Below are 22,875 nucleotides of genomic sequence, written 5' to 3' on the forward strand. Positions count from 1 at the left end.
CTCTCTCTCTCTCTCTCTCCCCCCCTTACCCCTCCTTCCTTCTCTCATCAATATGTTTTTAAAAAGAATTTTTTAAAGAAAGACTCAATGACACAATATATTCGTAATAATTTAGACTATGGATGACCTAAAGAATTTGTCAAATTATCTTCTACAGAGGTCCTATCTATGACCTAATTAATAGCCCCAAATCCAGGGGAGACTGCCTAACGCATGCGCCCATCCGCCTCAGGCATCTTAAGTCACTTATCTTACCAGGGAGGATGTCGGGGTGCAGGCACCTAGGCCAGATCAACGTAACCTTCACAGGATGACCTCCACCAAGCAGCCCTGAGTCTCACACACTCAGATGGTGTCATCAAGGGACACATGTGAAAACAAACAAAGCCCTATTTCTATACTTGTAAACCTAGTCTTATCAAAAAAAAGTATTTGTGATGTAAGTCACTACTTCCCACATATACAATATACCACAAAAAAAACTATTTTAGGATTTGATGCCAGGAAAAATACATCTCTGAGAAAAGAAGGAATGAATATATATTTCCTTCTTTCTAATAATGAGAATTATACATCTTATCATATATTCCTTTGCACATTCACCAGGAAACTCAAATTATATAAGTCCATGCATAGTCCCAGCAACCAAGGCCATAATTGGCATAATCCCTTGCTCTTCCATTCCAGAACCAAAGTTCCTGTTTCCATTTCACACACACACACACACACACACACACACACACACACACACCATACACATACATACACACACACACACACACACACACACACACTTTTGTCAGAATTTCTCAAGTCCTGTTTGGAAAAAATATCAACTAAGAACCATAACCTAAATTTCTATTAATTTAATTTACCCTCTGCCACTAATCATACATCATAAAATTTGGGGGCAATCATATCAATCTAAATATAGGACTAATTCATTCTAAAGCAACATCTTACGACAACTAACATTTCTCTGCTTGTCTTCAATACCAAATAAAGACACATGTGCCTTCTGATCAAGAGATCCACACATATAGACATACTGACCTGAAAATATGGAAAGTGAAGCTTAGCAACCTATAAGCAAGATATAGCTGTCAGCCATAAGCACTTGAGAAAATACTTTCAGTATTTTTTCTTCCGGGAGTGAGGAGACTGAATTTAATATCAAATTTTGAGAAATCTTCTCAAGGAAAATAAAACAGTTTTATCAACTGTGATAGCCTTTAACTTTGAAACTAAATAATAACACATGCTTTATATGAAGCATTTGTAATGGGGACTCCTTTGGGGGGGGAGGATTAAAACAATAACTTTCTGAAATATCACTTATACTTTAAAACAAGACACTATTCACATTACTTTAAAAAGCATGCTGTGTTTAGCAACAAATTGGCTGCTACAAAGCAGAGATTTATTCCAAAAATAACAAAATGAATTGTGTCAGTGTTACCACATGCAGATCACTATATTCTATCACCACCTAGCAGTGCCAAAAGATACAGGGTATTTATCCATAGTTTTAAGGCCATCTGGTAAGAAGTGAGAGAGAATGTGAGTAGAAACACAAAACTTACCCTGGTTACACAAACAACAAAAGACTCTTTTCTAGTTCTGGTTGTATTCTGCCTCTTATTTTCTGATTACTTAAATAATTTGTCATGTTTGATTATACCTAAGCTATTTAAATTTAAATTAGTTAAAATTTTTGAAAGATTAAAACTTCAGTTACTTAGTCTCGCTCGCCTCATTTCTGGTGCTCAATAGCCACGTGTTGCTGGTGCAAATATCTAAGTCTCATCATCACAGAAAAGTTACATCTTCTATAAACGCATTAATGTGATATCAAGGAAAATGGCAAAATTTCTTGAAAAAATAACTTGGAAAATATTATGCACTTTCTGGGAAACCTCAGTATTCAGGTAAGTATATTTACAAGGTGTTTTTAATCCCTAAACCTGGAATTAAAGGAAAGACTATGGGAGGCCTGGATTGCAACCACACTAGTAGTTTCATCATAGGGAGGGAGTAGAGGGTTTCATTTCATACACAGTGTACAGATTACGGTTCAATAAGATAAAATATAAACACACCATATGTGATAGTTACTAAATACATTGTTTCTGATGGACATTGGATAATAACTAAGCGATGTAGTGGGGTGTTTTTTCAATCTCATTTTTCTTTTTTTAAAATGTTTTTATTGATTTCAGAGAAGAAGGGACAGGGCAGATGGAAACATCAATGATGAAAGAGGATCACTGACTGGCTGCCTCTTGCTCACCCCACACTGGGGATCAAGCCTGCAAATCCTGGCATGGGCGCTTGACGGGAATGGAACCTGGGACCCTTCAGTCCTCAGGCTGACGTTCTATCCACTGAGCCAAACTAGCCAGGGCCAATCTCATTTTCCTTTAATCAATGTATAAAAAGGGGGGAAATGCGTAGACCCGGAAGCGCAGGCGCAGAGGGAAGGTCACGCCCCGGTCCTGCAGGTTTAAACCCAGCCAACCTGCACCTGGGCGGCGCCCTACGCACCTGGAGCCGGCGGGTGGCGGGCGCTGAGCTCCGCGCCTCTTGCGGAGCCGCGTCCGGTGGCGACCTGTGAGCCGGGCCCCTGACCGCTTCGCAGCCCACTGGACATCCACATTGGCTTCCAGTTAAACTCTTGCTGACTCTGTCCCACCTGAGGTCCCCCGACCTGCGGCCATTAGCCAGCGCTCCCCTGGCCCTCTCACCCTGCACCATGCCAAGTCCTGGGCGATGGACCGGAACCCTCTGCACCCAGAGAGGTCGACTGCTCTGGGGCATGGGATTCTGCAGGTCTGTCTCTCTGTCTCTGTCTCTGTCTCTGTGTCTCTCTCTCTCTCTCACTCACACACACACACACACACACACACACATACACTTAACCGTGTCCCAATGCCAGGAAGAGCGCCCTCTTCCGTGGCGTGTGACAGGAGGTCACCTCCCCCTGGGGGAGTGGTGTGGGGGCGGAGGGACTAGGGCTGAGGATCGCGAGAAAGAACGGGCTGAGAAATGGACGTGAGATCAGTGAGGGGGCCAGAGAGAGAGAGATCCAGGATGTGGGAGGGACTTATAGAGAGACAGTAAGAGGTAAAGGGTATATCGGAAAAGGAGCAAGAGGAGAAAGAAAATGGAGAAATAGGACGAAAGGGACGCACTCCAGAGGTGAACAGAAGCAAAAAGGGAGAGGGGCCCTTGGTTAGCAGAAGTGAGGGGCTCAGTGCACAAGGCCCTTGGGAGGGAGGGCGGGGTTAGGAGAAGGGGTGGGGCGCCAGGTCGGGAACTGAGGGGAAGCCAGAGCAGAGGGAGGAACAGCACTGAGAGCTCAGCCAGCTGGGGGTGCCCGTGAGTCCCACAGGCGTGTAACCAGACAGACAGACTGTGATGGGTGCAAAGGGGGACACGGAATCGGGGGGAAAAAGGCAGAAATAGCCCGGCCGGCCTGGCTCAGTGGTTGAGCATTGACCTATGAACCAGGAGGAGGTCACTGTTCGATTCCTGGTCAGGGCACATGCCCAGGTTGTGGGTTCCATCCCCAGTGTGGGGCATGCAGGAGGCCGCCAATCAATGACTCTCTCTCATCATTGATATTCTCTCCTCCCTCTCTCTCTCTCTCTCCCCCCCCCCTTCCTCTCTGAAATCAATAAAAATATTTTTTAAAATAATTTTTTAAAAGAGGCAGAAATAGATGGTGATGCGGAGCAATCAGAAAGGTTGGAGAGAAAGCAACTAAAGGTGAAATGGGTTTCGGGAGTTTCACAGAGTAAGTGTAGGGAAAGGAACAGAGAAAGGGGCAAGAGAGAAAGAGCAGGGGAAGAGAGTGAGGGGGGACACAAGAAAGGACAACAGTGGAGAAAAGCAGGAAGGAGAGAGGCATAAACAGTGACAGACAGACAGACATAGTCGGGGAGAAAGAAGGGGAACCCGGATCTGAACGAGTGGAGAGTTGATGGGATGTGCGCATGATTAAGTTGTGATATACTGACTTGAGGCCTTATAACATTTGCTGACTTGTCTCAATTATACAGATCAGAAGAATTGTAAAACTCTAGTTTATAAAACTGGTGCATTTTATAATTATTTGCATCTCCAGATAGCTTCCATTTGCAACCCTTATTCAGCCAGAGGGGAGAGCCTTGTTAAAGTCAGTCATGGGTCCCTTTTCATTTCCTGGGTTAGCATGAGGGAGGTGACCAGGCCATGAAATGATGGAGTCTGTCAGTCACTACATGATGCTTTTTCAAGGAATATTGAAAGTGCCATGTGTTTTTGTTCATTGGATTCCTCATATAGTTGGTGGGGGCTGGGTGGAGGTGGGCTAAGAGGGGTGAGGGATGGGGGATATCTGTAATAGTGTCAACATTTTTTTTAAATGTGATGTGGTGTGTGTTTTTTTGTGGATTTACATTTTTCTTTATACCTTTCCTCCACTTAATTCACGGTTTGTTTGTTTTAAAAAGCATAGAGATAAATCTTAGTTTATTGGAAAAAAAACAATAAATAAAAAGGAATAACTATAGTATATAAAGTTTGAAGATGATAAGCAAAAGGGCTTTCCTTTATATTCAAATCGGAGCAAAGATGTAACTGCCATCTTTCCTGAAGACAAAACCATGTGCTCAAGGCTCATTCTAACAGGCAGTCCCTTAACTCTAAATTTAGACAGCTCTAAATAATGAACTTTTTAAAATGGCAACAGTGTTATGAGTTGCATAAAAATTGTCTCCAAAATTGTAAGTCTCACATACTCAAAAATGTGAATCACCTTCTTCGGCAATTAAAAAAAAATTGTTAGCGAATCAAACTGCAATAATCGTTTTTATCTTCTTCTGTGACTGTCTCACTTTAAAGTGTATAGTTACCTTTTTAAAAATGGTATGACCCTCACAAACCAACTTAGTTCAAAACTGCCATGGGTACTACTCAGCAGGAATCTGCTTACTAAACAAAATTATAGTACCATCTGAAGGTGTGTGAGAACACACTACGAAAATACAGGAAAATGCTGTTAAAAATGAGGGTGAAGTCGGTCACTGAATTTGTGTTTAATGGCTGTAAGTTTAAATGTAGACAGAGATTTACTATAACTAGGTCTATATACAGTTCAGTAGGTTAGCCTCTTTCATACTGGAGGGGACACTGGCAAGCCTTCTTTGCAGTACAAAACAGGATGTCAACTTAACCTCTGCTGCTTGAAGTTCATAAAACTCAGTGATGATGTTCATCTTGATCAAAATAGGAAGACATTAGACACTGAAAAGTAGTTGATGTTTTATATGTAGTAGTCTCATTTCCTAGAAGTATAGTAGTGTGACAGAAATTTTAGTGTCTTTCCCCCCCCCCCATAAAAATCTTACGAATTTTTTTGCCTTACAGAGAATCTGATAAATTGATTTTTAAGGCACTGATATATAATGTTCTGTTTTACAAAATTAGGGGAAGTTTTTCTACTTTAAGGTGAAAGAGTAGAAGGGGGGAAGAGGAGTAGATCCCAAGAGCTCATTTCAACAACCACATTAACAGAAGTTATAATAAAATATTTAACACTCATTGGGGATTTACTGTATGCCAGACACTGTGATAAAAGTTCACAGCCATTATCTCATTTAATTCTCATAATAATCTGTGCAACTGGCACAATTACTATCCTCAGGAAACTAAGGCTCAGGGACGTTAAGTATCCAATGGTTTTGACTTAGCCAAAGTTTGGAAGCCTGAGATTCGAATGCAGTTCTTGTGCCCATGGTCTCGCCACTCTGCACTGCCTCCTCCATGGACGGGCAGCGCTCCAGCTGGCCACCTAGTGTGTGGCCCACTGGACAGAACAACAGCGGTGGGAGGTGCTTAAGAAATGACAAAGGAAACACTAAATGATACAAATAAGCTAATACTCACCTCTTCCCATTAATTTAGTCTTACAATTTAATTTATACTGAATATGAAGTACGACTCTAGCATCTAACATGGCATGGCATTGAAAAGATTTTCATTCAAGTCTTCAGTGAGAAAAACTTATCAAGATTGATCTTATGATTTGGCTCATTGTTGTTCTATGAATGAGTAGTCTCTAACTAGGCTTCTTTTTTCTCCTCTTCACCAATGATACCCTAACTTAGAAACCTTATTCATATGTAAATATTGGTTTTTAACTTTCTTGCAAAAACTAAAGCTGTAAGCTTTAAAGTTGGCTCTAAGGGCAGACCTTTTCCAAAATCGGACTCTGGAATATTTCCTTCATTTAGCTAAGTCTTCTACCATTACTTCCAAGTAAGAGGGACACCTGTAGAATCAGAAGTTGACACTGAACTGCCATGGCATCTGCCCTCAGCGTGGAGGATGAGTGAGCTCTGTTAGCATTCCCCACGGTTTTGGTGAGTATATTTAAAGAGAAAACATGCAGCAACTAGCTGATAAAAATGAAATACTACTTTAACTAAATCATCAAACTTTTCCCCTAAAGAACTCTCACTTGTCCCCTTTAATCCAAGGTCTGCGTCCATGCATTTCAACAGCAATCCTTTGTGAAAATGTCTTTGCAATAATAGAGTGGCCAAAAATGAGGTTAGCTTAGTGATGGGCCAGTTTAAAGCCACATAGACACATCCTACTTGGTTATGGCCCCAGGTCTACTTCTTCCCATAGTTACTTACAGATTATCTGTCGATTTATACCTGTAACTACGGAGAACGGAAAATAACATTAAAAGTCAAGATTAAGGTAAACTCTCCATTAGTCGCCTCTGCCTATTTCTGTCGACCTACACCATGATATTAAAGTTTAGCCATATCTTCATGCTGATTGATGATTCTGATGTGTTTTTACCATTAACAGCAAAACAAACACATCATAACTCTGAATAACCCCATGGTTTTATATGATCTTTTTTAAATTAAAGAGAATGTTCAGGATATGAGTCCATCAAGAAGCATGATCTAAACATTGAACTTTAATTTCAAATAGCTCTACATTCAAGAAAAACTTTAAGACTATACACACTGAAGATCATTAGAGAACATGTTCAGAAACATAACTTCAAAAATGTTTCAGAAAAAGAATAATCTAAAAGTTCTTGCTTATTCACTAGCAGGAACATCCACCCTGTGATGCTCTGAATCCCTAAACTAAACAAGAGGCAGGGACATCACAGCCCACCAAATGGGTGAGGGTGGGATCCTCACGCTAAGGCTGCACATTTGCTCCACCAGGCCCAGGAAGAAATAGGAAGGGCTCAAGTGAGAACGCCATTGAAGAAACTCTTATCAACGTTTCCAGCATCACTACTTGCACTTCCTCAATATTCTAAGTCTTTAGGCCTTTGGCCAAAGCAAACAAACAAATCAAAAGCTCTCAAGATCAATATACCTCTGGCATACAGCTTAAAACAATTGTTTTGACTCTCACACAGTTAGTGTTAAAAGTCTAAGAGTTCTCCTGGAATCTGTATTAAACACAGAAGGCAGTAGAGGAGAACAGGCCAACTGTACTATAAAGCAGATCAGAAATATTATGCTCTTTAGCAAGCATAAAAAAAAAAAAAGGCATGTTTCCGTCAAACAACTTTGATTCAATCATCAAAATAAGATGGAAGAAAATGCCTTCTGGCCTTACCTGGTGATCACTCTCATCATCTAATCTAAACCAGGAAAAAGCAAGCAGGATGATGAGTGTTCTGTACCTGTGTTGACTTTTGAGTTCTTAAAATAATACTAATTCCCTGGCATGTTGTCTAGTTCCTTTAAATTTTCTAGTACCAACACCCGTAGTGCCAGGCCCTAGAAGGTTCTCCTATTTTTTTTTTTTTTATTGCTTAAAGTATTACAAAGAGTATTACATATGTCTCCTTTTTTTAATTTTTTTTTCCTATTTTTAAAAAATGAAACCTTACTCATGGTGGTGCACCATCACCTACTAGGGTTTTGCAAGGCAAAAGCACAAGTTTGCTACTGACTTCCTTCACTGATAAAAGAACTGCATTCAGTAACAAAGGAAGAATAAGAGCAATCTCTTTGCGGTTAGAGATTATACATTGACAGCTGTAACTACTAAGAAGGGAGAATAGTATTTAGATGTCAAGATTAAGGTAAATTCTTCTAGTTAGGTCTAGCAATGCTTTTCCCCTACCTGTCCCCCTGACCTACTTCCCAATTCTCCCTCCCCAGCTAACTACTGATCTGCACGGCCAGATACTGCCTTTCTGAGTGGTCAATAAAATGAAGCGGCAACAGCAGACAGAAAAAGCTGAAAGGAAAAAAATGGAGAGGGGACGCACAGGTGTAATAGTAAAAATGAAGGCTTTCTCCCTTATCCTCAGAGAACCAATTTCAAGAAACAAGAATGAGTGGCACAGAGACAAAGAGAGGTTCTGAGTTAGAGGGGAAAAAATAACTACTGAGTAAAACTACTAAAAGTTTCCAAAACCCACGATAAACCAAAATCTTGAAAATGGTTGTAATCCAACTTTCAGAGAAGCTGGCTATTTTTTTCCTACAAGACAATAAAAAAGACAGACTACATTCTTTGAAATCCAAACAGAATTTCACTTCACTAATTTATCTTTTCGTGAACCAAGACCCATACAACACACACCCCTCCAAACACTATATGTGTTGTTGATACCTTATCAAATGCTACTACTTTCCTAACCTTACAAGGAGGGTACTGAGACCTGTCTTAGAGGTTGACTGTTGTCATCAGACTGAACAATTTTAAATGTATTTATCTGCATAAATTTACTTAAACTCGGACTTGTTTTCAAAAAGAATGTGAAGCAAGGGCTATGGAAAGAGTCCAGCACTGCTGCTCAAGAGGGCAGCCCCCGCCACATCCTGCTGGACACCTGAAACGCAGCCCCACCACACTGATGGGCTCTGCATGTAAAACACATGCTACATTTCAAACACCTGTATTAATTATCTCACTAGTGACTGTTTTCACTGCTGATGTGTTGGAACACTATCCTGGATATATTGGGCTATTTAAATATATTATTAAAATTAGTTGCACCAGTTTCTTCCTCTCATTTTTATGCCACTACTTATAATTTTAAAATAATACATATGGGTTGCACTTGTGGTTGGCACTTGCGATTCCCACTCTATTCCAATGGGATAACACTTGTCTAGAACATGGGAGGGACAGAAAGCAATGACAGCCTGAAGATCATACTGAAACAAAAACTCCCTACCCCTCTCCGTGAAGGCCTTTATTCCTCACTGCCTTCCACCACATCACCAATCTATGCCCTCCATACAGTGCCTTCCACCACATCACCAATCTATGCCCTCCATACAGTGCCTTCCACCACATCACCAATCTATGCCCTCCATACAGTGCATGGCACACAACACATATTTCTTCGGTGTAGCTGAACAAAGCCAACCAAGATACAAGATTAAAATATAATACTGAAAAATGGCTTTGAAAGTAAACTTTAAAAGACTAACTGCTTATTACCCACTATATTTTTGATAGTCACAGAAAACAATACTCTTTTACAAAAGACACGAAGAGACACAGACAAATAACCAGGAGCCACCAAAAAAACAGAGGTCTCTCCCACATCCCTCTGTGAGCACTGGAGGGGCAGCCTGTTCCACCGTCTCACGGTGGGGGCCTGTTCTCTGAACAGCTCTGAATGCCATGTGCGTTAGAGAAATTACTATTTTGTTTTCCCCGTTTCCACCAGACATCTTCAGACGTGTGAAAGTATAATAAGTATGTCAAGAGTGGTATTCATAGAGATACATCTACTTTCTACTAAAAAGGCCATTTTCTCTACTTTCTGATCACAATTTGCAAAATGGAGCTTGAGATGCATGAACATTTTCTCCATAAAATTCATTAAGTTGTTGCCAATTACTCTACTCATATCTGGAATTCTGTACTTACTGGGTGAAAATGAGAGAATTCCAGTAGAGTATTGAGTCTACTTGAGATTTACCAGGAAAAAAAGTTTTCCCTGAATTTCTTCTGAAACTCTTATGAATTTCTTTAAAAGGCTATTTTTTTAAAGAAGTTCATAAGACATCATGGAAAGACAAAGAACTGGAAAAGTTGCCCCACTGATTCCTCTAGGTCTTTTCTTAGTAATCTCTGAAGGGAAAACTGAGACACAGAGAAATTATTACCTAGCACCTCAAACTCAATGGTCTTGTAAATAATTTTTCTGCTTCTGTTCTCCTGCAATACAACTAGATTTCAGGACCAAATTAATGAAAGGGGCACAGATGTATCCAAAATATACGTAATCTAAGGGCATGATGTTGAAGATTCTAAAAATATTTCCAGAACTTGCTCATCGGAGAGTGTAATTCATGAACTGAGATACCTGTGTAGACCTGTGCAGTGTGAGTTATTCAGAAACTCGGGGATTTGCCTGTAGCCCCAAGGACAATCCACTTAACCCGTCTTTCTCAGTCAAGCTCTTCCAGGTGTTCTCTCCTCCACCTCCCATGCACTGATAAAGGCCCCATTCTCTGTTCTCAACCGCTCCTCAGCTGCTGCAAAGCGTGTGCCAAAAACCTGCCAGACATGGGACCTGGTCTAAGCGTCTCACCATGATTAACAAGGCCCCACAGGGATCCGACCATGCAGCCTTCTCTAACCCCCGCCCCTATTCCTAAGCCTGAGACTCTTCCCCCCCACCCCCACCCTTAACCCATCTTCCTCCCAACTCGGACCTCTCCTTCACATCAGCCAAGACATCACTTAACCCAGAATACCCTCCGCAGCCTTGTCCACCCAAGACTTGGTTAGGAGCTGCTCCCAGAGCACACAGTGTTGGTCTCTACAGTGCACTTTTGCTGGCAGATGCCTGCCTGTACCCTCTTCCCCCCACAAATGAAAATGAAGTTAAACTCTCACAATAGTTAACACTAACTGCTTGCGATTATTTTTAAACTTTGCAACAAGCAATTCTGAGCATGTGCCTATGATAATGTGTCTCCCATGTTAAGTGAAAGACGTTATTGCTCATCTCACTTTGCCTCTAACCAGAAAGGCGTATCAACCCTCACTTGAGAGATAGTGCAATCAAGACCCTGAGGTTAAGTAACCTGCCCAAGGTCGCGGGGTCAGTAACCAGTTGGTGGTGCATCTACTCCAAAGCCTGCACTCTTCCCTCCATACCCGGGCTGGCTCTCCGAGTGGGCTGGGGCTCTTGGGGCTGTGAGCTCAGAACTGGCTTTACAGTGACACCGAGATGTGATTAGCCGTTCACTCTCATTCTCTCTGAATGTAAGTGGACTTTTCCAAAGGCTCATGGCCTGCATGCAGACTGTATGCAGAAGCAAATGTTAGCACTTCAGAAAATACAAAACAATGCTATTAATTAAAAGTTATTTTTCACTTAAAGATTATTTATGTTAACACAATGGTTTATTATTTTTAAACAATTACTGAATAAATATTTCAAGTTGTCCTCATTTTAAGTTTCTAAGATAGTTAACAACACATATAAACCACATAAGCAAAGGATCTTTGGAGTCCTCAATAATTTTTAAGAGTGTAAAGGGGTCTGAGATGAAAAGGTTCAGGAACCACTGCCTGATCAACTCTTGAAAATAATATAAGCTAGATTTTTTTCCCCTATAAATTTTATCAGTAATCAGGACAGTCTGAGCTCCCATTAAATATGTCCATGCACCATACTTAATATTACTGACTGATGAACTCTGACCTTTCTGTCCTCATGTTTTCCTTTGTTGACTCTTCCATATAAAGTTAAATTTATCCTTAGTCCGGCCTGTGTGGCCCAGAGGTTGAGCTATGAACCAGGAGGTCATAGTTCAATTCCAAGTCAGGGCACATGCCCGGGTTGTGGGCTCCATCCCCAGTGTGGGGCATGCAGGAGGCAGCCAAGCAATGATTCTGTCTCATCATTGATGTTTCTATCTCTCTCCCCATCTCCTTTCCTGTCTGAAATCAATAAAAATGTATATTTTTAAAAAACATACTTCATCATGGTGTATAATTTAGAAAATATCTGTTCAGAGGCCATGGAACATTTTAAAAACGTCTATTTTTGAAAAGTGAAAAACTGAAGATGAAAGTGCTAACGAGCCTATCTAATTGTGATTCTTCAGCACAGGCTTTGATACCTCAACCTGCTCTGGTTGCTTCTCAGCCACCATTCTGTCATCTATAAACTGCAAAGTATTTTTTGTATTTCTAAAAGCAAAATGTGATTAGATAGATATACCTACTAGAGTAGAATATGAGTTGTTCGCAGGGAAAGAGAGGCTTTAGGATTCTGTGACAGCATTTTGAATTACATTTCATTACCCTCACCTCTCCCAGCAACATGGGCTGGGGGTAGGGTGGGGGTAATATTTGCCCAAATCAAATTTAGTGTTTTATAACTAAGGCTGCATTTCATAACATTAACCTGTTCCTTAAAAATAAAAGTAATTTTGCATTGTATTGACATGTGAAATGGCATAATTATAAGTTAAGGCTTGCATTGCAGAAGATCAGAAATTAAACCTAGAGGAGAATTAACGTATGCATATACACCACAGGCTGGACATCATACCAGGCACGTGGTATTTACCACCCCACTCAACACCCTTTGGCGTGGGTACTGTTTCACTGATGAAGAATCTGGCATTCAGAGAGGTTAAGTATGCTGCCCAAGGCACCCACACCAGTAAGCAGAAGAGCTGGGGCTCCAACACTTTTCTGACTTTAAAGTCTATGCTCCTCCCAAGACTTTACACCTCCCCAGTATCATTCTCAGAACTGAGAGCTTCAAAATCTGAAGAGGATGAAAAGTTAAGCAGAGATAAGAAAGCAAATGTCATGAGTGAAATCTGAAGAATGTAATTGAACTTATAACGAAAATATCTCAAATCTACTTGTTTATATCCCTTATTCAGGCCCAAGTTTATCTGCAGTGGCACACTCGAGAAGCTGGAGCTGGAGAAAAAGCATCTGGCCAGCGCACAGCACAGAGACCCTGCAGTGTTCAATGACGCAACACCATGTCCTCATATTCATCTTCTGAAATGCCCGTTGAGGTATTTGCACTCTCAACACTTGGGAAAACTGAGGTCAACAATTCCTGTCCAGGAATAAGATTATATTCACAGGGGTCTCCCTCAACCTGTGCTTGCCGTCCAGTGCAAAGCAAAGATGCTGGGCTGGGACAAAGACAAATCTAGAACCACTGCTCTGAAAAGATACCTTAACAAGAAACTTCCCAAGGAATAATAAAGACTAATTTCTGGTCCTGGCTGGTGTGGTTCAGTGGATACAGCATTGGCCCACCCACCAAAGGGTCTAGGGTTCAATTCCCAGTGAAGGGCATGTACCTAGGTTGCAGGTTCAATCCCTCGGGCTCCCTGGGTCAGGGCACATGCAGGAGACAACCAATCAATGTATCTCTCTCACATCAGTATTTCTCTCTCTCTCCCTCCTTTCCTTCCACTCTTTCTCTCTCCCTAAAAATAATAATAATAATAATGGGGAAACATATCCTCAAGTGAGGATTAACAAAAGATGAGGTGAAATAAATTTTTAAAAAAGAATAATTCCTGGAAAGAGGTCCCATTCATTTCTGCCTGGAAGACACTCAGGTCCATAGACTTCAGGGAGAGCAGGCCTCAAGGTCAGCACTTTGGTCAATTTTGAAGGACATTTCGCTGTGAAGCTGAGATAAAGGAAAACAAAGTCTTCTCATTCCTTCCTTTGCCCTTGTTTTCCTGAGGCCCTCTGCTCCAGCATCTTGTCCGACCACCTTCTCACCTCCCCTTTCTGACTGTTCAGGAGCCACAGGTCCCAGAAGCTTCCCCCCGGGCCGCAGGTTAGGAGACAGGAAGCCGCTCTCATGGGCAGCGAGCAGGGCGGCTCCTACTGGTCTGGTTGCTCCTCCTGAGAATCCCTGGCCTCTGAGGGTGGCTTCCCCAAGTCCCTACATGTCCTGTGTCGTGAGGTTTCCTGACTCCCACTTCCCGAGTCTTGTATCTCTCCCCCAACCCCCAGTAACTGAACCTTCTGAGTCTGTTCTAAATGCCTCTCCAAGCCCTGGCCAGGTAGCTCAGTTGATTAGAGTGTCGTCTCAATACCCCAAGGTTGCAGGTTTGATCTCCAGTCAGGGCACATACAAGAATCAACCAATGAATGCATAAATATGTAGAACAACAAGATATATATATATATATCTTCCTCTAAAATCAATGAATAAAAATATGTTAAAATGATAAAATAGCCCTAACCGGTTTGGCTCAGTGGATAGAGCTTCGGCCTGTGGACTGAAAGGTCTCAGGTTCGATTCCTGTCAAGGGCATGTACCTTGGTTACGGGCACATCTCCAGTAGGGAGTGTGCAGGAGGCAGCTGGTTGATGTTTCTCTCTCATCGATGTTTCTAACTCTCTATCCCTCTCCCTTCCTCTCTGTAAAAAATCAATAAAATATATTTTTTAAAAAATGATAAAATAAATGCCTCCCAGCTGTGATGCTGTGATGCCCCAAATGGCTTTGTTCCCTGACCAAACCTTTTATGTTCACATTGCTTCCATCCCTTCTGTCCCACTCCCTGATCCCTGGTCTAAACTGTCCTCACAGGCCTGGATCACAGGCTCACAATTCATTTTCTGGTCCCCCAGCCATCCTGTGGACTGTCTAATTGATTTCACTGGCTGCCCACTGAAGTCTAAATTCCTTACAACAGAATACCAGGCCTGGCCTTGCCCTGCCCCATTTAACCAATCATCCCCTGACCCGAAATGTCATCCTCAGTGTGTGCACTCTCCATGGCTAAGTCCCAGCCAAAGTCCAAGCACCCTCATGCACCCGCCCACCCCTGGACACTCGTCGTATTTTCACATGTTGGCCATGTTTCCCCAAACTGATTGAAGTTCATTAAGAACAAGCATTGTGTCTTACAGCTCTAACATCACCTATTGTGCCATCCAAACTTAGAGTTGCAATCATAGTGGAAGATCGATACGTGGTTTTGACTAACACTGGGAATAACCTGTACACATAGATATTAGTTTATTTTTCCCAGACGGAGGGCAAAAACACCAACATTTATAAAGGGAAAATGTCGCTGTGAATGCTAGAGCGTGAAACTTATATCTGTCTGCTTATAAATTCTATAGGATAACAAAAATCCCAGCTTACAAAGAGGAAGAATCCTGCCTCAGTGCTGGGAACCAAAGTCCCTTCGAGACCAGTTTCTGTGGGTTATTGGTTACTTTGATTTTCTACGGTTTGCAATTTAAATTCACACTAACATTCAATAGTTGGTAAAAGAAATATTACAGAAGAACAGTTTGCAGCTTCCCAAGGAAAAAAAGTTATAATTTTCTAAAAGAAGTGGGAGGGACTACCACAAACACGTAAAACTGCAAAGTTTTATGTCTTTTAAAACCAGAGGAAGATAGAAACAGAAAGAATAGGAGAAGAAAAAGACATGTGTCCTGAGTCCAAAGTGCACCTCCCCGTGGGTAGTGAGAACAGACCCTGTAGGGAGGGACCTGCACTTCGTTAACTTTGCATTCTCAGCATCTAGCACAATTCCTGGGACAGGAGAATTCAAGACTTTTTGATTGTCAATAAATGCCTAAGGGAGCAAGATTAAAAAAAGAGGGAGAGAGAAAGAGAGAGAGATTCTGGGGCATCTTAAAAATAAGGCTCTCATCATGAAAATGCTTTTTGTGAAGTATAAAGGAAAATTCTATTAGTTAAGTTCACCAAGCTACATTTCATACCACAGGGCAGGCAGGATTGGCGTTCCCTTACCTGAGGCACAGGCACTTTCTGCGGGGTGTTCTGGGGCGATGGGTGGAGCTGTGCCCAAGGCTGGTGATGCGGGTGTGGGGGTGAAGACTGGTGGTGCAAGCCCGGGTGGGGCTGCATCGGAGGGCAGGTGGGCAATTGCTGAAAAGACGGCTGCTGACCAGGGTGCTGCTGGCCAGGTAACAGCCGCTCCTGGATTGCTTGTGGATCTGCAAGGCCAACACCGGGGCAACCATTTGGTCTCATGTGCCCGGCCAGCTCCCTCGGCGCTGAGGACATGCCCATAAATGGACGCGACGGCTGCATGTTTCTGGGGCCCATATTCCTCTGTCCAATTCCCATGGCACCAGGGGGCTGGTGAGACGGCGGAGGGTGGGGCATATTTGGATAACTGCCAACTTCCATTGGTATCCCAGCACTTCCGGGCCTGACTTGCGGAGGAGGAGTACCTGCCGGATTACTCATTGCTTTCATGGGTGACATGGGAGGTGGAGAGGCATAAGTTCCCTGAGGCTGTGAAGGATGCATAGTTTGTGTGTTCATTTGGTTAAGTGAGCCACTGGGGTGGATGGGCTGCTGGTGCATTAGTCCTTGACCACTGTTTGATGGGAATCCTACAGCATTGGGGTATCTGGGTACGGACTGATTCATTGGAGTATTATTTGTAAGGCCTAAATTTTGATTCATCCCTGTATTGTTAACTAATCCCTGATTTAGGTTACTGTAAGGATATCGAGAATACTGCCCTGAGTTGTTTATAGTAGGTGAGGGGACTGTCTGGCTCCGAGAACTAAAGTTAAGGGTTTGCGGCCTGACAGCCCCTTGTGGAGGAGGATTAGGGGAGAATCTGGGACTGTGGGCAACGGATTCCCCATGGAGAGCAGTGGGGGGGTGGTGGTGGAACTGCTGCACTGAGTGACGGAGGGAAGGTGCCATGCTGGGACTCTGCTGGGGCACGTGGGACAGGTGGCCGGGTCCTGAGGTGGCAATGAAAGGGTTTCCCTGATTGAGGCCCTCTTGACCTTGGGAAAACTGGCTCATCCTCTGCGGCGGCTGCCCGTGCTGCTGCATGGAAAAATCCCCACGTGCCATGTAGCTGCCCATCTGCTGCATGTGCTGAGGGTGGCCCTGGCCGGGGGGCCCCGACGGAGCCGGCTGCGGTGGCTGCTGGTAGGGGGCTCGTATCTGGTCCGGTACCTGAACAGCCCGGGGGCCCCACATGGAGCCACTGTCCACAAAGGACTGCCCGTGCCTTTCATTCTGCATGCCAGGGTAGACTCCCATCTGCCCGCCGCCACTGCCGCTGTGAGGGACCTGAGGAACGGGAGGGGTGTGGTACTGCGAGTGAGGAGACGCGAGTCCGTTCCCAGGGGCGCTGCTCATCATCCTGCTCGGCTGGTCCAGGAGGTGCATCTTCTGCTGCTCATACTGATTATAGTGATCGAAATGGGTCAACTTGGTTTGATTCTGATTAGGGGAGGGATGGTGAAGGGAGGGCTGTAGAGAGGCAAATCCCTGGTCTAGGGGCATTTGCTGACCCATGGGGTTCACTGGATTTTCCGGGTAACCACAATCGCCAAGGCCTTCGAGGCCTTCACTGAAAATATTCCCATCCTCGCCAAAGAGACTCATCATTCCTGGATCCGCCATCTTCTTCCAACACGCGGCTCCTTCCTCCCAACTATAGCTCGGGAGCTTGTCTGTGCTTCTCTTCACTGAGGTGCTCGTCCTCAAGGCCTGTAATCCTCAACTAATCTTCTTCCTGTCATTCTATATTCCTTTAATTCTCTTGGACCCCGCAGTGTCAGGCAAAGTCTGGATATAGGTCCTGGAAGGGGGGAGGGGGGAGGGTGAGGGGAGGAAGGAAGAAAACAAAGAATTAGGAACAAATGGCGGAAACTGCCAGTATTTTACACATTTGAATTTGGTTTCCATCAACAATACTAATCTAGCCCCCTCGCCGAGCTGTATTTTCTAAATCTAGTTCACTTTAAGAGAAACTCATTAGCTTCTACCAGAAGCATTATTATGATCGGTTACTTAGAAAGCAAGCAAAACACTAACCTTAACCTTAAATTAATCCATTCACTACACTTCCTAGCGTTCCATTCTTGGATGGAACAGAACAAAAGAACACAACATGAAGCAGCAGCAGCTGCCACAGCAGGCAAGCAGATGTATGAATATAGCCAAGCAGCCCATCTGCTGAACTAAAGCCCTGGAAATGCTCTGGTTACCAACAGCCCGCCCTCCACCGTATTCCCCTGAGCAGTGTAATCAGATGAGCAGCCGCAGCACCGAGGGCTGTGAAAAGCTCAACTTAGTTAAATTGACTAGAGGATTATACAAATACCAAAATCAGTCATTTCGTACAAATTAGATATTTGCGGCCCACATACAACTATGGAAGAGCAACAGAGGCGTCGAGTGAAAAAGCGTTCATAACGACGTTGGAAAGCAAGTTTGTAGAGTATAATAAATTCATGATTTCATCACATTTAATGGCAGGAATATACAAGATTCAGAAAGGACCAGCGGAAACGCATCCATGCTCCAAGAGGACTGATTTCACTAGCGGCTCTGGGCCCACCACGTTCCTGGTCAACACTGCCGGCAGAGCTAGTCCAATCACAGGTTTGTTATTCACCCAGAGGCACCGGGCTCTGGTGATGAATCAGGGGCCCATGTGACCACTCAGACAGACTCTAGCTGCATGAGCAGTTTCTGGACCATGACTATTCTCATCAATAGAAACAGAAAACTTTCCCCAAAACTGATGAGAACTGAAGTTCAAAATATCCACGCAGCCCTACCCTTATCTTAACTTCTTTTGGGACAAGGCAGGCAGGACATGAGCAGGTAGGGTAAAGAGGGCAGGCACACCCGTCAGCATGCTGTGTCTACAGCACACATTACACGCTATCTAATGTTCCGCCCTTTATTCAAACAGTTCCTAACAGACTCTATGTCCGATTAAAATAACCGATTTAAAGAATGTCTCAACAAGCAAAACAGAGTATTTTTGTTGAATGCTAATTACATGAACTTAATAAAGAACTAATTCACATCGGGAAAATGTCTGAAATCTTAAACATCTTTGGAATTTAACTCATTTTTCCCCTCTTTCATGAGCACATGAAGCATTGTATGATTCTGCCCAACCTGAAAAAACAATGTCTATGGAAGAATTTCCAAAGTGATGCTATAAACAGGCTCAGTCATAAATTCCACTGACACACTTCTCTGAGAGTATGACGATGAACAATGGGCCACCCAACACTGCTGAGAACTTACCAATAAGACAGATAAAAAAAAAATCCGTTTCTGCCTGCCCTACTCTAACATCTTCCTAACAAGGGGAGAATTTTGCTTACAGAAAATGTAAACAACATTCCCATTCGCTGTCAGAACTACAGACATAACACCTGAGGGGGTCTCTAGGCCTCTAGTGTTCAGGTGACAGCTGTCAGCGAAAGTCAAAGGTCTCTCCACTCTGCCGCTAACTGCCATGAATTTTCTGATGTACTTTCTCCAAAAAACAGAGGTCAGGTGGGTGAAAATAAGACGAGCAGCACAAAAGCCATTTTATTTACAGACATGCTGCTTTACTACACACCTACTTTAAAATCCAAAAGAGAGAGAATCAAAAGCTCCAGTGCCAAATAAAACAAATACTTATAAATTAAATTTACTCCTAAAGAGCCTAAGCGGTCAGTCTTCATTTATTCAAGGCTCATTCTAGCTTTCAAGGAAATAAATACTGAAATGGACTTGATAACAGCTTAAACCAGCCATGCAGACTAACCACTTACCAAAATAACCTTTCAAATTAGCTTAAGGAAGGTAATGTCTCCTTCTATGTCCTGGATGGCCTTGTTTTTCCAGGATAAGGGCCTCATCCTCCAGGGTCTACCATGTGTCACGGAGGGAACCTCCTGACTGGAGAGGGTTCCCAGGCAGCTCCAGGGGAAAGGAGCCCAGAAGCAAGGCAAGGTCAGGTCCTCTGACCCCAGCCCAGGCACAACCGGGAGAAGCTGCGAGGGAGTGGAGCAGAAAGGGGGGAAAGAACTTGCCTGCAGGCATGGGAAAGGACAAAACGCAACCCTCGCTGAAAGTAATCCTACCTGACACTTGCGCTTTTCCACTTCCCCCATCCCGCCCACTGAGAGTCCATTTCCCAGCGGCATGAAAAACAGCAGCACTACCTGGAATCAAGCAAACACGTTGCCCACCACAACTGGGACCACAATCAGGTGAGCTCCGGGCAGAGAAGTTCAAAATCTATGGCTTTAGTCTATCATTAGTGGCGGCTCGCACTTGCTCGGACAGCCACCACCGCCTGCCTGCCTGCCCCTTTTCTGACCTCAAGACTGGGCTGGCGACTATGCTAGGAATCCATCTGGTAGCTGGATTTCATATTTCTCATTTGAACTAATCTAATTAATTTATTTTGGCCTTTTTTAAATTTGATCAAGACCATTTGAATACCCGCGTTTCCAAGTCACAGCTGCAACATATAATTTTGTTTCTATCAAAGATGTCCATTTAAAGCTCCTTTTGGGAGAGTGCTCCATTCTCTACATTCAATATCTACATTTCTGTGTCTAGATCAGTGCTGTTCAATGAGCCATCAAATCAGAACCATCTATGTAGTATTAAAATTTCTAATAGCCACATTTAAAAAGTAACCCAAAAAGAGAGTGAAATTAATTTTAGTAACAATTTTTATTTAACCCAGTATATGTAAAACATTATCAGTTCAGCATGCAATCAATACTTAAACATGAGTTTACATTCTGTGTTATAAGTCTCTGAAACTCAGTTCCTCACACCAGCATATCTCAATTTCAATTAGCCACGTTTCAAGTCAAAAGTATACAACTGTAGGCAGTGGCTACCAGCCTGAATAGCATATTTATAGATTGTTAAAAAGAAAAAATAGAAATACAAGTTTTAGGTGTTATCAAAGAATGCTCATAATTATCACTTGGACAATAAATATTCAAGTTGTAGTTACGTTTGATTTGGCGTTAAGTACCAAGTTAAATCTCAAATCACATTTTTTGTTCAAAACATATTTACTGAGCACTTTCTGTGGTCCTGGCACTGGTCTAGGTGCTGCAGATGTCTAAATAAAAACAAACAAAACTCCCTACTGTCCTCATGGACCTTACATTTATCTGTAAGTCAAGGATCTATTAAATAAGAATTAAGAGTCAGGGAATATGGGGGGGGGGGGGTTCCATTATGAAAATTAGGATAGTGCCCTGGCTGGGTGGCTCAGTTGGTTGGAGCATCGTCCTCCCAAAGGTTACAGGTTTGATTCCTGGTCAAGGCACATACCTAGGTTGCGGGTTTGATCCCCAGTCGGGGGTGCATGCAGGAGGCAAGTGATTGATGTTTCTCACATCCATGTTTCTCTTTCTCTCTCTCTCTAAAAATCAATGGAAACACATCCACAGGTAAAAACTTTTTTTTAATTAGGATATCATTTTACAAAATATTTCTTAGTAATTTATGATAGCAAGTATTTTAACTATGTGTGACATTATATAGTAAACGGTACAGATATCTATAGATATACATACAAATATATATAAAATGAAGACAGTAATTTTAGTTTCTGCTCAGTGCCCTACTGTCAAGTATTTTCTGAGATAAGAACAAGGTTCAGAAAATGCATGTGTCTGGGGGTGAGGAGGGACCACAGGAGACAGCTCAGCTCACAGAATCACCCCCACAGTGGAGACTTACTGTGGAACCACCTATGAACATTCAGAGCTGGCAAGCACTTTGGAGAACTTCTAATCCAAACCCCTCTTCAGTTAACAGGTGAAAAAAACCTCTTATGGAATGATAAGAGTGAACATCTTCCGCAGAATACTTTAATGGCAACATTTACCAAAGATAAAAGAAAACTGTATAGATGAGATGGCACCTTACTAGGGGAAGCAAAATAGTAAAGGCCCAAATCAGATCCGTTTTACTCAGAGATAGGTCACTGAAACAGTTATTGACTAGCAAACAGAAGTTTCCTTCCAAAAAAGTGTTTACTTATACTTTCTATACGAAAGAGCACATTAAGGATCTTAAAAAAACAAGTAAACAGCACATATAATGGGAGATGGAAGCAAAGGGTGTACAGCAAACCAAGATGAAAGAAATAAGTTGTGCAAAAATATACATAAACTAGAGGCCCAGTGCATGAAAATTCATGCACCGGAAGGGGGGGGGGGTCCCTCAGCCTGGCCTGCCCCATCTCATAGTCCAGGAGCCCTCAGGGCAGGAGGCGACCCGGCAATCAGGGAAAGGCAATGCCCACATCACACCTCTGCTGCTGCCACTGCCAGCAGTGCAAGCCTTGGCCGGCCCTGGTTACCTGAGCCTCGGGCAGCCCTGGGTGGCTGGGGTGCTGAGGGGACTGGGGGACTCCAGAGGCAGGCCTGCTGCCCCGGTGGGGCTGAGGGGACTGGGCACCACCATCTTGTGACTGTGGGCACCACCATCTTTGAGGGCATGGCAGCCAATTAGCATATTCCTTCCTTATTGGCTGTGAGTGCTGCCATCTTTGAGGGTATGACAGTCAATTAGCATATTCCCTCCTTATTGGCTGTGAGCGCCACCATCTTTGCAACAGCGTGAGGGTCAATTAGCATATTCCCTCTTTATTAGATAGGGTATTTTGAAGTGAATTCCTAACATCCAATACTTCCGCAGACAAATGCTTAACTACTGTGTAGCCACTTTTTAATATGGTAACACAGTGACCCAGAAAGCTAACAAGAAAATACGTGAATACAAAAAACCTTTCACATGCAAAATACTTCCTATAGATCAACCACTTTTTACCCAATTGTATAAGGAGAATGCCATCCAAAGGAGGTTTTTTCCATAAACATCTAACACGTGGGCACGTGCGGATGCTGAAGACTATTACTGTTCTACAGCTTCATTTCTAGCTGTTCTCTTTAAACTTCTCTCCTCCACCTCCAAGGAACCTGGAGTATAGAGTGTACCTGTGACAACAATGCCTGGGTCTGGGTGAAGCATGTACCAGCATTTCCAAAGGAATGTCTAGCAGTTTGAAAGACACACATCAC

General features: G+C 43.1%; 1 protein-coding gene across 5 annotated transcripts in view; it reads right to left on the bottom strand.

Moving 5' to 3' along the window:
- The window catches only part of CHD7 (chromodomain helicase DNA binding protein 7), a 183,428-nt gene that overhangs the window by 104,561 nt on the left and 55,992 nt on the right, over positions 1–22,875 (bottom strand). For all 5 annotated transcript variants that reach the window (XM_059673112.1, XM_059673114.1, XM_059673110.1 and 2 more), the window contains exon 2: positions 15,779–17,603. In XM_059673112.1, the coding sequence (XP_059529095.1) occupies positions 15,779–17,425 (1,647 nt within the window). In that variant the 5' untranslated portion in view covers positions 17,426–17,603. The remainder of the gene's footprint in view (positions 1–15,778; positions 17,604–22,875) is intronic.

The sequence above is a fragment of the Myotis daubentonii genome, chromosome 17, assembly GCF_963259705.1.
Source record: "Myotis daubentonii chromosome 17, mMyoDau2.1, whole genome shotgun sequence".
NCBI classification, from domain to species: Eukaryota; Metazoa; Chordata; class Mammalia; order Chiroptera; family Vespertilionidae; genus Myotis; species Myotis daubentonii.